This window comes from Hydra viridissima, unplaced genomic scaffold (genome assembly GCF_058129835.1).
Source record: "Hydra viridissima isolate aposymbiotic clone 2 unplaced genomic scaffold, HvirCarnegie_v1 scaffold_3, whole genome shotgun sequence".
Classification (NCBI taxonomy): domain Eukaryota; kingdom Metazoa; phylum Cnidaria; class Hydrozoa; order Anthoathecata; family Hydridae; genus Hydra; species Hydra viridissima.
Window position 1 is genome coordinate 5640352 of NW_028324302.1, and position 18078 is coordinate 5658429.

The following is an 18078-nucleotide window of genomic DNA, read 5'->3' on the forward strand; positions in this document are numbered from 1 at the left end:
AAAAACGATTCTGGGTTAGGAATATTTATGCCGAACACCTACAGAAAGGAAAGTTTTATTTATTAGTACAAAATTTACGTTTGCACGACCAGGAATACTTTTTAAAAGTATTTTCGTATGTCTCCAACAACTGACGAAGAGTTGCTTGTGTTTGTAGCGCCTATCATTGTGAAACAAAGAACTATAATGAGAGCTCCTTTTCACTCTACTAATGATTGAGACAATTGTGAGAATAACTCCTCTTTCTGATTTGTGACCCATGCTTTCTTTTTTATGGTTTGTTTGGAATGGTTTAATCTTTTATGAGTTTCAGTTAGATTAAAGTCACTGCTACAACAACTTGTACTTGGAATTAATGGTGAAAAACTACACTGCGTGTGAAATGATGATGGCAAAGTAAAATCTAGAACAGTATCTACATTAGAATCGGTTGGTTTGCACTTTTTCATCCAAAAATGTCATCCGATCAAAAAACTTACATTTTGGTAAATTCGAGGCTGCTGCTCCTGATCTCGTCATACAATTACGTTTGTCTAAGTTTTTTCCAAGCATTTGTTTTCCCCGTCCTGTCTTTGTATGCAACATGGTTCACATCCCATAAGCTTGGTAACTTACGAACAGCTTCAAGAAAAGTATCTTTATCAAATTCAGCTGGTTGACAAGTATTGTCATCAAAAGTCTCTTCACTTTCGACTGCTTCTTTAATGACTTCATCAATGATTGCAACATGATTCTGGATATATTACGAAGCATTTAATGAAATCATTAAATCTACATTTTAGTGGTAATTCCATTAACGTGTTGTTGTCGGCTATTTTTAGATTAAATTTATTTTTAACAATTTCGATGTGTTTGTTTTTCAACACGATTGCTGAGTTTGCATATTTTAAAGGATCTGATTGGTTCTTTATTCAAGCGAATAAATACGCCACAAATAAAGTTGAAATCTATCCAACTTTTTTGTGAAAAGTTAAATTCGCCAAGCGATAAAAAATATTTTTGTGCGCATGCTCAGAAACATTCGTGGCGAAAAAATTCGCGTCGCGCAAAATAATTCGCTGCATGGAAATCCGCCTTAAGATGAAATGAGAGGAATTATGACTTGTTAAATATTTGCAGTATTTGGATGAAAATTAGTTAACAAATTCTCATAGTTTATAGTTGTATATTTTTAGCTTTTCCTTCATTTTGAGATTATCATGGGCTGTGAAAGACGAGCTATTAATTAAATTTTGCCTCTTCCGCATTGGATGATTAATATACTGTTTCTGGAATAAATTTTTTATAGCATGTCTAAAAAGAGAAAGCTTGGCGAGGCGAAGACCATGCGAAAAAGTTCAACAATATCTAAAAATAGAGAGAAAGTTTTGGCGAGGCGAGGACCTTATGAAAAAAAAGGTCAACAACGCTTATAAGAAAGATAAAGTTTGGTGAGGCGAAGACCTAATGAAAAAAAGATCAATAACGTTTAAAAAGGTATGTTTACGGTAAGCTTACGCTTTTCTTAACTGTAATGATGTCAATTTGAAAAACTTACTGGAGAAAATGTGATTGGACCAATCAAAAGTTTGAATTTAATAACGGCTGTGTTATTGAATTGTGCAGAAGCAATTATGTTAGTGATTTGACGTTACGTAGTTTCCTTGCGTAAATGACTTTTAGCCAGAAATCATGTTAATGTAATTTAAGCAAGTATTCGAAGGCTTTTATATATTATGAACGAGTATAAACTGAATATGAAAAATTTGTAGAGGGAGTTATTGATAGATGAGAAGATTTAGAATTGTAACTTTGTGTTCGCTTCAAGAAAAGCTATAGGTTGGATGGTTCATTTTATTAGATGGTGTTTTTTCAGTTACCTGACTAAGAAATGAAACTCATTGAAGGAATAGTGGGACCATTAGTCTCCAAAAAAAGCCGATCTGCCGCGCCATTTTTGGGAAAATGTTCGAGGGTGAGACAATCCGAAATTGGTTCTCTTTGTTGGTGCTACCTGCAGGAAAAAACCTGCAAAGCAAGTTAACTAATATAAAACAGAAAAACTGCAAAAGTTTTGGACGAGTAAGATTCAACTCCTTCAAGAGCTGGTCATGTAAAAAAAAAAAATATATTTAATCAACCGAATGATCCGAATACATATACGCTGGAAGAAGCCAATGGCGGACGAAGCTTTGGTATTATATGTGGATGGATTTACAAATTGTCTACATATCATATAGTCTGATGCCGTCACCGGATTCGCACATCATACTAATATATCCATCGTGTTCTTTCAACTGAAACAAAAAAATAATATTTAAGCGACCCATTTTAGTATCAGAAACTTCTGTGCCAAAATGGGGTCGCTTGTATAATATTTCATGTGTTTTTTGAAAATATATATTTGAAATATGATACATTATAAAGGCTTACAATTTAAAAAATGACAAGTTTGCACTATACTGAAAAAAAGCTAAAATGTAGTAATCAAAAGGCTCCTTCCCTCCCAAGTGGTCCAGAGTTCCCCACGCAGTCATCTCAGATTTTGATAATTTTTTTTTCAGTATGTTGTTTAACATGTGTCATGACCATTGCTGAAGATTCAGATCAAAATATTGATTATTTCGGATTTTCTAGGACTTTTCGTAAGACATTCCTCAACTTCGATTTGATTTAGTAGAAAAAAAAAATCGCAAATCTGAGTTTTTATGATTTCGAAATGAAACGCTATAATACATTAAAAACGTGGTTTCTAATTACAAGTTTCATATCAAGTCTACATTTCCGCCCCCATGTGGCATCAAAAATTCGACATCGGAAAATTTCATTGCTTTATTGTTAGACCATATCTCGAGACTTACATATATGTGAACTCCTAAAAATCCATGAGCATTTTTTCTTTTAATGGCGTCATTGGAAAGAGCTTCTACACTTCTAGAAAGTTATTTTTGAGAATTTTTTCCAATAAATGAAAAAAAAGATGAACGGGCAAGTGCAGGCAATATTACCCGTTAAATACCCGTACAACTAACATAAAACTTTTAAAAGTACTTGTATATGCCCGTACATTTTTACGGGCATATACAAGTATTACTTGTACAAAAAAGCTACTACTCGTAAAAAACCTTTCCATATACTCAACACCTTTAGAATGCCCGTATATGCCCGCTAAAAGACTACATAAAATGATAAGATATTTCGGTTGTTATTCAAATTAAATACATCTATACACATAAACAGACGCAATACATACACAAGCATACAATTATTTTATCAGAATTGGTGAATGGGATAATGAGCACAAAGTAGTTGAATTAGTCAAAAACTTCAATAAGATCTGGAAATTCCTCAATTTATAGTCATTATGGGGAGGATATTTCTGAACTTTGAACTGAATTTCTGACTACCCGGAGCAAGGGGAGGAGAAAAGAAGAGAAGAGTATCAGACAGAAGTTCCTTCCTCCATTGGGATCATAAAGTTCTCTCTGAGAGATTTTATCAAACAAAAAAAGTTCACTCTGAAATTTTATTAAATCTTAAACCTCAAATCAAAGTTTTTTTTAACGGGCATATACGAGTATAATGAAAATGCACATAAAATCTATCAAGCATACAAGGGCAAATTACACATTGTACTACAATGCCCGTATAATAATGGTTGTTGTACGGGCATTAATTCTTAATCCGTACCCTTAGACATAAAGTATCCTAGGACTACTTATGCACCATTTTAGACGTAATTCACAAAATTTAGAAAATCTAACTTCAATTCCGTTTTCTTTCTTATCCTCCTCAAAAAGTTCTTTTAAATAAACAAAAAGTAGTTTTTTCTGCATATGCTTATTTTTAGCACGCGCACAGGTAGTCTTTTTTCCCTGGACAAACACTGTCAAATGTCTCGTGCTCATATAGCTTCAAATTATTTTCGTTACCATGTTCTGGCAATTTGTTTGCAGTATTTCTTTCCAGTAGTGCTATGATTCCATATTTTGCCTTAAACTTTTTTACTGCCTTAACCATTCGCTCTGATATTTTTATTCTTGACTAACTGTTTGGAATAAGAGTAAAAGTTTAATTTTTTTTACATGCAATACTGATTCTTGATATTTTATTCTTCATTTCTACTTTCAAATTTGAATAGCCAATAAAGTTTTTATACTGCACAATGACACTGCTTAATAGTAGGACTTGATTAACCACTTATTATCAAGAGTAGGGCTTGATTAACCACTTTATATTTGGCGATAAACCACTGACAGAAGCTACTATTTTAACACCAGCTGTTTGCGCTTTTTGAATTTTTTTCTTTCATGTAACCAGCATGATTTCTCTTACTAACACATTTGATTCTTAAAGTTGAAATTCCAATTTCTGAAAGGGAATTATTAAGATTGTCAGTTGAACATATTACATCATCTGTATCATCAATAATTATTGATTCATTTGCAGAGTTTGCGAATGAATAAGCTTTATGGCAAATTGGATGCAAACTTTGGCCATGGCAAATGATTTTATTTGTCAACTTTGACATACAGTCTGAAATCTCTGGGTCTACACTTCGCAACAATTGACCATTTCAAAAGGGTTCGAACAATATGCGCTCCATACCTGTGTATTTAACCAAGAACAATTATTTGTGGTTGAAACTAGAGATAAAACAATCGAGTTACGGTTTTCAAATTCGTATACTTTTCGTTTAACTTTCAAAGCCGTCATTTTGGCGATTTTTCTTAAATTAAACGATGTTGAAATCCGTTAAACTTCGTAAAAATATAGTTAAACGATTATGAAAGCATATATAAATAGATGCAAGGGTCTTAGCATGCCTTTTGTATATTCTATATTTCTGTAATGTTACTGTTGTGTATGCTTCAATTTTTTTTCATTTAGAAATTAGAACTTAGAAGTGCAGAGATTACTACATATGCCAAACTAATTATCACTTCACTTTACTTTATATCGATGTCTTTGAACCTGAACATAGTTAGCTTCTCATTGATTGTGATTTTTTCAAAATCTGATGGATTAGAGTAGAGGTCTAAGAGGCTAGAAGGGAAGAGTAAGATAGTACTAGCACAGCTACATACTAGTTATCACTTACCATTTCTTTTCACTTTAAAATATAGCTTATAGAACTTGAAATAAAAGCCATTGAGCTCAAAACCTAAATGTCACGCGACGTTCGTTTATTTACTTTTCGTACGCATTTGTTTTGTTTATTCAAACGATTTCGAAAACAGTTATATTTTTGGAAGCGAATTTGAAAGCTGTTAGAAATTTTATACAATTTTGAAACACGCCATCTTCGAATTTATACAACTTTTTACGATTTTGAAAACCGCGAAAGTATACTTTATTCGAAGTAATACGTCGAAGCTTCGTCTTCGACTTCAAAACACGTCAACCTCGATTGTTTTATCTGTAGTGGAAATATTGAAAAATTTGATCTGAAAATGATTTATTTGTAGCTCAACTTTACATAATTAAAAATTTTTTTTGTAAATATTTTCAGGTTAAAGTGATGAATGTAGTCGTTGTTTTCAAAAAATATATTGACGATGATTTAGTGTTTGAACCACGTAATTTAAAATTGGAAGAATTTCATGACAATTTACCGTTTAAAGATGAATGTCTAACTTTGTTTCAAAATTAAAGAAAAGGGTAAGTAGATTGATAAGTCTTTAACATCGAATAGAATCGTTACATTTTCGATTTGATATAAGACAAGATATTTATGACGTTAACAATTTCTTACAAGATTGCTCTCTTCACTTTAATTTGAAGTAAATTTGAAGTGTTTTTCAAAAGTCCGAAAAAAAGGAATATCAAATCCTACACAGTTATTTCTGTTATTTTAAAAATAATCGCCTTCACATGATCAAGCTTTCAGATCTAAGTGCGAAATTTCATTTGAATACGGCAAAGTATAAAAGCTTTTCTTTATTTAAAATAACATTTCACTCAAAAATATGATAAACTCAAAATGTTAACTACACCTTAACTGAAACTGAATTTCTTCAAATATTGTTATTAGTGATTTCACTCCAAAAAGAAAACCAAGATCTGGACCTTTGAACTCACGTTTAAAACACGTGTGTGCAAAGTCTATCATTTTTAATTCAACACAATCATCTACTGAGAACCGAGTTTGGTTATGGTCTAACTCACCGTCATATATCAAAAGCAACGAACAACAATAAAATCTATAACCATCTATAGACTCAAGGCAACTCTGCAACTTTTTTAATTTCTTTACCAACGACGGTAAGATCTCTGTCCTGTATCTCAAGCCAGTGTATAAAAAATCTTTGATGACTAATTTAAACTCGTGTTCTGTTAACCTGTGCCCTTGAAGTTTGTTCATTCGAAGATATCTTCCTGTGTTAGGATGGTTGACCTAGAAGGAGATCTAATGCATTTAATACAAGCTGTTTATAACAATGATTCTTGATCTTTATGGCAATCCTTACAATAAGTAAACTTATGATTTAAAAAAATCTGTTTAAAGTAGTCTTGTTTTATTTCTAGCGGTAAACAAAAAAAAATAATTAAAAATTAAAAAAAAATTAAAGAAACGAAAAATTAAACAAAGCGAAAAAGTAAAAACAAGCGATTTACTTTTTTACTCTGTTTAAGAGTTAAAATGTAAAATTTAAAAACCTGAATTACCTGAAAACCACCTAATTTAACACCCAAACACGGAGCAGTAGAAGTATCAACTATTTTCTTCATTCTTTTTTCTCTCTTATCACAACCTCTTGTTCCCATCTTTAAGTCGATAACACAAGGGTGCTTATACATTCGTGTGACATCTTCTATTACCATCAGTTCTTTTACAGTTACAGAAAAATATATAAGAAAATGTAAATAATAGAAAAAAATAAGTTAATATGTTTGCAACTTAATTGCTACATTCGTAAGGCACCGCTGCACAAAATTACAAGATACTATTTTGAGATGTGCCGAGAAAAAGACATATAGGATGATAGCCCTATGTAACTTTTACAAAAATGTAAAAAATTGAAATCTGATTATTTCGTTCGCCAGAGAAAATTCATTTAAAATTTTGTTAACTCTTGCACGTGATAAGGAAATGACAGCTTTTCAAAATTTTGCATTTTTACAGCATTCAAAAAAAAAATTCTTTAAAAAAAAGGACTTTTCTACAACATGAAACTAAGTCCTGTGTAAAAAAAGTATGACTTAGATGTGTTTTTTACATAAAACTCTTAATGACTATTGTCATTAAGAGTTTTATGTAAAAACTTTGCTTGTAAAAAAATTCTTCGTTATATTTTCTTTTGTTCACAAATGTTTACTATTGTAGTTAATGATGCAGGCCAAAAGCCTATCAGTCTGGATGATCCATAGATCACTTGTACCTTTGCAAGTGGACACTCAATTAATGATGAATCGCCTCAGTAGCTTGTTTGCCAAACACACCAAGGGGTGGTATGAGACAGCAGCTTGGAATTTTTGAAGTGTTTCAACAAAGCCAAACACCTGGAAGGTAGAGTCCTTATCAGCAAGATGTTGGAGTAGGTCCAGGTTATTGATGAATTTGTAACAGTCATTTCCTGCAAAGTGATCACCATGATAAGGTTCCTCTTGAATATGAAGAGCTGCTGGCCATTGGCTAGCTTTTGGCCAAACAATTTTCAAATTATTTGTAAACTGATTAACCAGCGCGAGAAGATGCAACTTCATATGGGGTATAAGCTCTAAAATTGTTAGTTGGCTGAACCAGAGATAATTGGCTTATGCACCATGCTACCTAAAACTGTGGCCTTCTTGATACCACCACAAGAGTTCATCAGAGATGCAGGTATCTTCAGGGTGTCACAGCTGGAAAGACAACTTGAACCCACATCAGATCATGCACAAGGATGGGTGTTTGAATGGTTTTGAAGTCCATATATAATATTTGCAAGCTTCAAATCATGAGATGGTAAACCTGGTTGAGTGTGCTTGATCAAACTTGACATTTTAGCAGTTTTCTGGCAGTTCTTCCGAAATTCTAACAAGCATCTGCTGCTTTACACCACTGTCCTTTGCAATTCGCTGAGTAAAAGTTGTTGTGAAAAGGGAAAATTGACATCATTGGTATTGTCAAAATCAATGATTTCAAGACAGTCTTTCGAGAACCCACAACTTTCATCAATCCCAAGCATGATCTGATGCTCAGAGAACACTCTTCTTGACAAAAGAACATTATTGATGAGACTGGCCATGTTTGTTACAATGCACACAAGGTACTCTGATTGTTTACCACAACTTTCTTGTTGAGTTTTGAAATATGCTATTAGTGAAAAAATCAGAGAATTGTTGTCACATTGACTGACACTTGGATTGAAAGATTGGTTCTACAATTTTTGATTGGACAACTTGGTTGATTGTGGAAGGTAGTTTTTGGATGCCAATATTTGAAAGTTCGGTATTTAACGAAAGTTCGGTATTTAACTATATTTCAAATATGGAAAATAGAAATTTATAATTGATGAGGCATTCTTCATAATATTGAATAGCAATTACCAAAATAAGGCAGATGACAGTGTCAGATACTATGATCAAGGTATTTCATCTTCTGGAACTTCCAATTGTTATACTGTACCAAGCAAAATGGCTGTTAATCAAAAGGTGCACCTTGAAGAATGTTTGAAAAATTGGTTATTTCCTTTTACAAAAATATATTCTAATTATTAGAATGTATTTTAGTCAGACATGGCTCTTCAAATTATACAAAATCAGTACAAACATGACTTCATAACAACAAGATCCCATACATACCAAAAACCATGAATATTTTAAACACCGCAGAAATATGTATAATTGAAGATTTTTTGGGATTTCTCAAACAAAATATGTACAAGGGTGCTTGGCAAGCAAAAAATTTAGATGAGTCAAAAAAATCTAAGTGTATCCAAAATATCGATGTCAAGGTCATTGAGTTTTCCTTAACTTTTTACATGATTAAATGTTTCTGTTATTTTTTTTCGGAAAATAATATTTTCTTCAATACAAGTTATTTATAGTAAATTAAGTAGCCAAATAAATATGAAAAGATACGATGCTCTCCAGATGCAACAAGCTTTTGTGACAGTCTGAACAAAAGATTGTTAGATGCACATTTACATTTATCAGATTTTGCAGGTTTTGCTGATTCTAAAAATGTTTAAAAAAAAAAATGCTTTACAACAGATAATTAAACTCAATGAAGGATAAAATGAGACAAGCACAATAGATTTTCCTGAACCTTTTTCCTTTATCTTAATCAGGTTTAATTGAAACAAAAGCAATTTAGAAAAAATAAAAATAACTATGAAATTTTAGAATAACACTTTTTGAGTTACAAGTCCATGCAGCAGGAGAATTATAAATGCCATTTTAAAAACCCAGAATCATTTGCACCTATGTAAAAATTCTGAAATTGGTTAAAATTAATAAAAGATGACAAAAACAGTTAAGTTATGACTCAAACAGAAGATTGATGTTTGGTTATTTCTTCTATTGTTATAAAGCAATCTACTTGTAAAGTGTATTTTAATATCATGAATAATTTAATAGCAATCAGTATTGTTTCTTTTGCATTGAAACAATATTGACTGTTACTGAGTTAGTCATGAAAAATAGTAATGATAGACATTGCTAAAAATAGTAATGACAGATAATTATGAATATACTCAGGATTACATGAGGAGCCTTATATTAACTATAGTAGGATTAGCAAATATTTCAAATATTGTGTTAAATGATAAATTTTTTACGTCAATATAAAGGAATAATCTGTAATAACAACTCTTTTTTTTATTAATGAACCTTTTTTTTTTTTTGAAGCATATTTCCATTTTAAACTTAGTGTTATACTTACAACGCCTAATACATTTTCAGACTTCAATAGACTTTTCTTATATCCTACACTTTATTTTTACCTCCCTTTAACTCATTTGCTCATTATATGGTCAGCAGAAAATTAATTTTATAACTCTCACCACAATTATTGCATGTATCAACCAAGTTAGCAGTTACACTAAACAAAAAATTATCTAGCAGTAACATGCAAAGAGAACATCAAATGTTTTGGCAATGACAGGTAAACGTATAATAAACTGTGTAATAACCTGTTAAATGGTGAATGAGAATTGTTCTCAAACTTTTTTGATAAACACATGATGTCTTTTCCTGCTTTTTCAAACGTAATTTCCAAAAAACCTGAAAATACATGTGTAATACATAATGTGTGTTAAAAAATACATAATGTGTGTTATCAAGTTTATGGAACTTTAAAACAGACATTGACTATTTAGGGTGATTCTTAGTTATTGGGGTAATTTATTTTTTCAAATTATTTGTTAAGTGGTTTACTTTGAAATCTTAAAAATATTTGTGTAAAAACTGTAAGTTTTGTAAGTTTTGAAATCAATTGGATAAAAGAAAAAACCTTTAGCACCCACAGTAGACATATGGATAGCAGTGGTTTAACTTGCTATTTAAACTATATGGCAAATATCTTATTTCATACAACTTATATTAATTTAGTAAGTTTGACTATTTCAAAAGGTGGGCTGTAAAAGGTTAAAGCTTTCTCTGTAAATTTTGAATTTTTGAAAAAAACTAAATAAAATTATTTAATATTACAACTAATATCAAACTAGAAAAACAACCACAGATAAAGAAAGAAGAACTTGTTGAGGATATTTGAGAGTTGTTTAATATTGCATGCTTAAATGCTTTGCAGACAATACAAATGTATGAAGATAAGTTTTTGCTGGCACAATGCATGAAAGGTAGGAAAGGGTGTATTGCTGGAGTGGATAGAAATTAGAAAAGCAAGAACTTTTTTTTTTAGACTTGAATGCAACACAAATGCTAATAACCTTAAAAAAAAAAAGAAAAGAAGAAAGTGATTAACATAACAGATGAACTACTTTCCTTTAAGACTAATAGTGAAAGAGAACAGAAAGGTTTAATAGAAAATATGGATTAAACATCTACTTCAAACAGTTCAAATAAAAGAAAAAGAGGTCAGAATATTTTGAGTACTGAAATTGTAACTGCTTTTAAGTTGTACAAAACAAAAAGCTGTTCTTGCACTTATGGCTACAGTTAATAGCTTTGGTTATAGTAAAAAAAAAAATTGTAATTAATTGCTTAGCTATTTGTAGAAGTAGAGTTTTGGTATGGCGACAAATTTCTAATGATATTGCAGCAACTTTTAACCCTGATTATTCTTGAAAAACTCACTGGTAAATTTTTGAACTAAGCTCAAAGTTCTGTTTGATCAAAGTTGTCTTTGGAAAGTTAAAATTTTAAATTCAACATCACTGACATTTGTTTTTAAAGTATTTTATCTGCTTTGTGAAAATGGTTCTCTTGGAAATGGTGAAACTTTGTCTGATACCACAGGTAAGTATAATTTATATTACTTTCTTGTTCTTGTTTGTGTCCTGGTTTTTAAGATAAATAAATCTCTTTGTTTACCAAATCTAAATACTGGGACTAGATAAATATTACTAAACGTAAGTTGCAAACCATTATTGAAAAATATTATTAATGAAGATAAAATAATTTTATTTTACAAAGATTAATTAACTTTAACTCATTCACATAATGGTCATAGGAAGTTGCTAGAACTTATTATCTATCTTGGTAATGCTTTTCTAGAGGTATAAAGTTTGTAATGGTATTTATCAGACCTACTCATAAATTTCTCTTTTTTTGATCGAAAGATTACAAAGTAGTTGCAAAGCACTGCTACTACAATAACCTTATTTACTTTGCAATGCAAATGAAGTTATGGTAGTAGTTTCACCCATCAGAACATTTTCTAAAATGAATAAAAAAGGATATTACCAATTCATCATTTACTGAAATAACAGTAGCTAACTTTGTATACAAAAAAATCAATTGAATTTTTTAAAATATTAAATCTAGCAGTCAAATTTCTGGAAACTGATTGGGAGAAGCAAAAAAAAAGTAGAGATTACCAATTTGCTGCAAATGGCATTAGGACTAAAAAAAATTGCCAAAAGAGGAGTGGCCCTAATTCAGTATTATGACTTACAAAAAACAAAAACAATCTCTTAAAAAGTTGTTGAAGATCATAAGGAACAAATTTTCTGATGCTCAGATTGTTAAGTTGTATTTTTTTGTATATAATGTATATACTTGTGACCTATAATTGACTATCAAATTTTCTGATGCTCAGATTGTTAAGTTGTATTTTTTTGTATATAATGTATATATTTGTGACCTATAATTGACTATCAAAATTACTACAAACACTTTTGTGTAAGATTATACTGGTTGGAAATTTTTTCAATAAAATGGTCAATCAGTACATCAATTTTTTTAGCAAGCTAAATAGGGATGTACCAGATATCCAGTACCAGAGTAGTAATTATCCTGCAGCCAAAAATCTGGAGCTGTATCACTTTACACACCTTCCAAAAGTTCAGGAAAACAAGTTTAAACAAACACAAAAACCATAGGAAATGGTCCCTTTTGCCACAACTATATTTTTCAGAAACCCTGACAGCTAAACTCTATGTTGAAGTTCAGCAAAATCTAATACATTTGAAGCAGAACCAACTGTAGCATTGACTGTTAATACATGGACCTCTCAGCACACTATTCATATGTGGTCTTGATTTTTCATTGGATAGATATACAATTTAATCATAAGATGGTAATTCTGAAATGTTTACTAATTACTGGTAGTCATACTACTATAAATATGAGTGGACATTAAAAATCAATGATGGAAACATGGAATAATTCACAAAACAAACGCCATTTAGTAATCTTTGACAATACTGCTATTAAAGTTAAAATGATTGCTGAGCTGAAGCTTGATCGAGTTGGCTGCTTGGTTCATACAAGGCAGCTTGCACTTCATGATGATTTGCTGACTCAGCATGTCATTACTGATGCACTTGCAGTTGAACATAAACTTGTAGAACATTTCATAAACATTTCAAAAACATTTCAAAAATGTCTTCAGCAACAGATAGACTCTAGATACTTAGCATGACTTTCACCTGCCCATTCATAAATTGATTTAAGATCTAGCAACAAGTGGGAATTCCATACACAAAATGCTGAAGATGATTTGTACCACAGTGCAGCATCCACTAGATTCAATATGCAGCGATCAGTATGCTGAAAGAGTATCTCCAGAAAAACAACCAGTCAGAGGTTACTGAAGTTTTTTTTACCTGGCAGTAAAAGCATATTTGCTGACATTATCACTTTCTATGTCTGCTACTACTGGAATTGGTACTGCTACAGTTGCAACACTGGATAACAATACTACTTGACTGCCTGCTGTTGTTATTGATTCTTTGAATTTGATAGTGACATTATTTTATTCATTTATATTTCAGTTCACATGAGGGTTTACAACTTCACAGTTGAAAGAACCCTGTCCCTTAGGTACTAACTTAAATGTTCACTGAATAATAATTATATTGCTTGAGCTGGACATAAATATTATGCTTTTGTATTTTATACTTGTAGCTTTCATTCCTGCATTACAGATGACATCAGAACTTGATTTCAACAGAGATAGTAAAACTACTGAAGAGCTGGAGTCTTTCCTGTGTAAGACAGTTGCTAGTTCCACACCCTGGCAGTGTTGCCAGTAAATTACTGTTCAGCACTCTTAGGGATGTATGCACTGATAGTCAAAATCAATTGTTACCAGAAAAAATTAAACAGTTGATCTTCCTTAAAATAAACCTTCCATAAGTTAACAATTTATTTTGAGGTGGAACAAAAACATAATAGCTACAAATTTGTGAAAACCTGCAAGTGCAACTTATTTACAACTGTCTGTAAACTGAATGGCTTTTAATAAATTGAAAATTGAATGACAACCAACGGTTTTAATTTATTTTAATGTTTGCATAGAATATTATATTAAATAATATAGAAGTAAGAACTATAGGTGATGACAATAATTGAACAAAACTTTAAAAAGTATAACTAACACACCCACAAAGTAAAATACCTTATTAGCTTTTTTTGAATTTTACATATCCGGTAGGCAATATCCGGTAAAATCCGGTATCTGGTAAAAAATGCCATCCGGTACATCCCTGAAACTAAATTTATAATAATTTCTTACATCTTCAACCATTTTGTCAAATATATTTAAGTTATCATAAAAAATTATCACTAAAGAAATATTTTATATTTTAATATTTTTTTCACAAAAATAATGAGCAAACCAAAAATTTTAATGAAACACTATGGTCAACATTGATTTCTATAATGTAGTTTGTATGTTACATAACCTTTTATGCTTAATGTTATAGCTTTTTAAACAAACTAGAAAAAAACATTAACTACCCTCTTAAGTAATTTTTCAATCCTCTTGTGGCATGGGAAGGAGTTCAGAAGTTGTGAACAAAATTAACCCAAATTACTTTCTTACAGTAGTGATTAAATAGAGGGGTAAGGAGTAAAATATTCGGAAGTTCAAAAAAAAGAAACCTATTTAATATATGTTTATGATGTATAAATTTATCTGTACCTATTATATACATTGAATATTGAAAGATATTTCTGCCAGAAATGTATACATACTTTAAGAGTATTCCAGTTGCAAGAAGGATTTTCCATTATGTTTATAGTGCAAACAAACTTAAATAAATTTCTAAAAGGATTTGGTGACAATAATTGTTAATACATAACAATCTAAAAGAAAAATTGAGTTTAAAGCAAAAGTTATGAACTAAAATGACTTCAAGTCAAGAACCAGATAATACAGTATGTTTTTATAAAAGACAAAAGTTTATAAACAAGACAAAATCACATAAAGTAAAATTTTCTTTACAATCTGGTCATGAGTCTGAAGGAAATAAGAATATCTCACATAGTTGAACTTTTTATCAAAAAAGACAAAAACAAATATATTATAGTCACTTAAAGTGTTTTAGATTAAGTTGGTATTTGATACCTTGATGCTGTTTTTTTGACTGAAGCAATAGCAAAACTCAATAGAAATGGGCAATCTAACAAAGACTGACAAAATGAATGTGAAAAATTTATACTTTAAACAGTTGTTAAACCATTGGATAAATATAAAAATTGAATGGGTGAAAGTTATTGCAAAAATATTGTTACAAAAATATCCAAAGTAAGAATTTTGTACAATTGTGAATAAATTTTCAGTTATTTAATTTAAACAACATAGAAATTACCAACTGGAGTGACTAACTAAATATTTAATAAACAAATCTGTACTTGTTACAATTATGAAGAATAGAAGAAGCCATGAGGAGTCAAACAATAAATAATCTGTTAGTAAATTGAATTTTCTTATCATAGAGCAATAAAAAATTCAAAATTTGTATGTAAAATAAAAATACACATAAAGAAAATTTCGATAGGTAGCATATTGCTAAGTTAAACAAAAGACAACAACAACCAACTAACCATTAAACTTTGGAACAAAACCAATGAGTTCTTTGGGAATATGTTGATAAAATGAAAGTTCATTTTCATCTATGATCTTGCAAATAGTGCTATCATCATATTTTAAAAGGCAGTTATGACCACCTACTTGATTAGTAAATGGATGTAAATATACAGCTTCTTTAGCTTTAGGTGTTTCTTCATCCATTTTACACTCAGAGTTTTTCATTATAATGCAAAACTTAAGACAATCATTATTTCTGTTACATAAACTTTCTGCATAAAGAATTTGAAGATCTGATTCACATCATCTGATTATTATCTTTCTTTATGTATTCTTTAACCCAGTCAAATATATTGATGAGCTGCAGGAAATTTATTTCAAAAGAATACTAATTGGAATTCCTATTTGTCGGCATGCTGTAGAATTTAATCTTTTCAACGACTTACGTGCCAATATTTATTTATATAAATAAAAACTACATAAATTTATATCCGTGTAATTATTCTCCTCGTTCAGAAAAGATATGAAAAATTATTCGGTTTTATTTCCAGCCACGCGTTTACAAATATTCATTTCCGCCTTCACAAATCACACCATATACTGTGGTGTGACCTAACAAAGTCCTATGTTATAAGAAAGTATTAATGTAACAAAATGATAAGTTTTGTATATTATTAAATAAACATTTACTTATATTTTATAACTTTTAAATAATGACTAGTTATCTAGTTAAAATAAAAAAATCATTTTCCCAAAATATTTATTGTGCTACAATATAAAACTTATCGTTTGTTATATAAGGACCTTCTTATGGCATAGGACTTTGTTAGGCCACACTACGGTAACTATGAAATTAAAAAGTCTCATTATTTTATTCATCAGGATTTTTTAACAACGAAAAATAATTTTAAAAGTTAAAATTTCTTTAAGCATTACATTCACGATAATTAGTTTATAATCAGCAAGTTATGACATTTTTTATGGAAACCTATTCAAAGTAGTCAAGAAAATCTGCACTTGCTTTTACTATAGTAATTTTAAAATGAACGAACTTCATGAAAAATTGCTTTCTTTTACACTAATGAACTTCGTTTCTTCCTTTTTTGGAAATTAATAAAAATAAATGAGGTCACTGTTTAAACTCCTCAGATATTTTTACTACAAGGATTAATTTCTCTTAAAAGATTACAAGAATATAGTCTCCCGGAAGTTATCCTCTCCCATCTCGCCACCCCCTCCCCAATTGCATTAAACTCCGAACATCATTAGTTGTATTTGTAAACATCTTCGTGCGCCTAATGTCTTTACAACATGATTTATTTGAAAACTTTTTGAGACAACTTAGGAATAGCCAATAACTCAGATTGGGGTCCCTTTTCATAGGGCCATTACACACAAAATATTTTAATTACTATTTTCCGCCTCAAGGAAAAATAGGAGAGAAAGTGTAATAATGATAATTGACCCTGGGTTTATTTAACTAAGACATTTAGTCATTTGAAAGCGGGAAAGGTCTCTTCCACTACTCCCGAATCGTACGCATTTTTTTTTTTTTGTAGTCAGTAACTTGATTAGAAAATTCATTTTAATGCATTTAACAACTTTTATTCGTTTACCCATTTTATTTCCAGAACAATATCAATAAATTACAGGAATAACTGGAATGCCATTACTGAAAGCTAAAATAAATAATTAAATTCCGGGTTACGTTTCTGTTTTAAAAATGTCTCTTAAATTTATTATGTCCTTATCAAAAAAAAATTCGCGTTTGTTTCTATAAGGGAAACGTTTTTTAATAATTTATAAACAACCCGGAATTTAATTATTTAACATAATTATACAAAACAAAAAACAAAGTAAAATAAAATTACACGCAGTAGAATCTATGGATTTTTTTTCTTTTATTCTTTTTGGTCCTTGTTTATTTTTTTATTCAGTTGCCATTCCTAAAATAAATAAGCAAAGATCAAAAAGAATTGTAAATAAGCACTAAATTAGTAAAATAGGAATAATAATTATAGATAAGTATAACTTATTTCAGACAATTTTTTCATTGCAGTTTAGTGATATTTTTGAACTTTCTAACTTTTTGTAAACAATGTCAGTTGTCGGTTAATGCCTTTTGGTGTTGATTTGATAAAGACTGGTATTAAAAACAGATTATATATTTTTGCCTAGATTGATTTTTAAAATAAAAAAATTCTTTTTAAAAATGTTTTTGAACTGTAAATATATTTCTGGTATTTCGCATTCATTCAAATATTACGCCAAATGTTTGATTAGTTTCTAACAGGGCTGTGGAGTCGGAGTCGGAGTCGTGGAGTCGGAGTCGGAGTCGGAGCTCATTTTGGCTAGAGTCGGAGTCGGAGTCGGTAAAATTGTACCGACTCCGACTCCAGTTTAAAAAAAAATCTTTCAAAGTTTCATAATTTTCATAAGGATTTTATGGATGTTATTCATTAAAATATTTTATGTCCTGTCAATCTAAAGTATAATTATCAAACTCTAGCCCTCTAGTTGTTACAAAACTACAAGTCCCAGGATGCTCTGAAAGTTGTAGGATATCCAGACACAATAAGAATTGTAGTTTGCAACAACTGGAGGACAAGGAGTTTGACATGTTATTTTAAGGCCTTTAAAACAGTGATAAGCAATAGGGTATTTTGTTGCTTTTCACT

The 18078-nt window shown here is 30.4% G+C and overlaps 1 protein-coding gene across 4 annotated transcripts; it reads right to left on the bottom strand.

Moving 5' to 3' along the window:
- Positions 1-5904: 5904 nt before the first annotated feature.
- Positions 5905-16040, bottom strand: LOC145180475 (inositol hexakisphosphate kinase 3-like). Of its 4 annotated transcripts, none has more exons than XM_090081388.1 (6): positions 15418-16004; positions 10098-10188; positions 9969-10006; positions 9046-9141; positions 6649-6809; positions 5905-6376 (listed from the first exon to the last, which is right to left on the bottom strand). In XM_090081388.1, exons 1-6 carry the CDS (start codon positions 15623-15625, stop codon positions 5966-5968), a joined length of 1005 nt encoding a protein of 334 aa, XP_089937514.1. In that variant the 5' UTR covers positions 15626-16004; the 3' UTR covers positions 5905-5965. The 4 variants fall into 4 exon arrangements, with proteins under 4 accessions (XP_089937514.1, XP_089937517.1, XP_089937516.1 ...); XM_090081391.1 differs by lacking the exon at positions 15418-16004 and adding an exon at positions 13988-14081; XM_090081390.1 differs by lacking the exon at positions 9969-10006 and having other exon boundaries at positions 15418-15937.
- Between the last annotated feature and the right edge of the window lie 2038 nt (positions 16041-18078).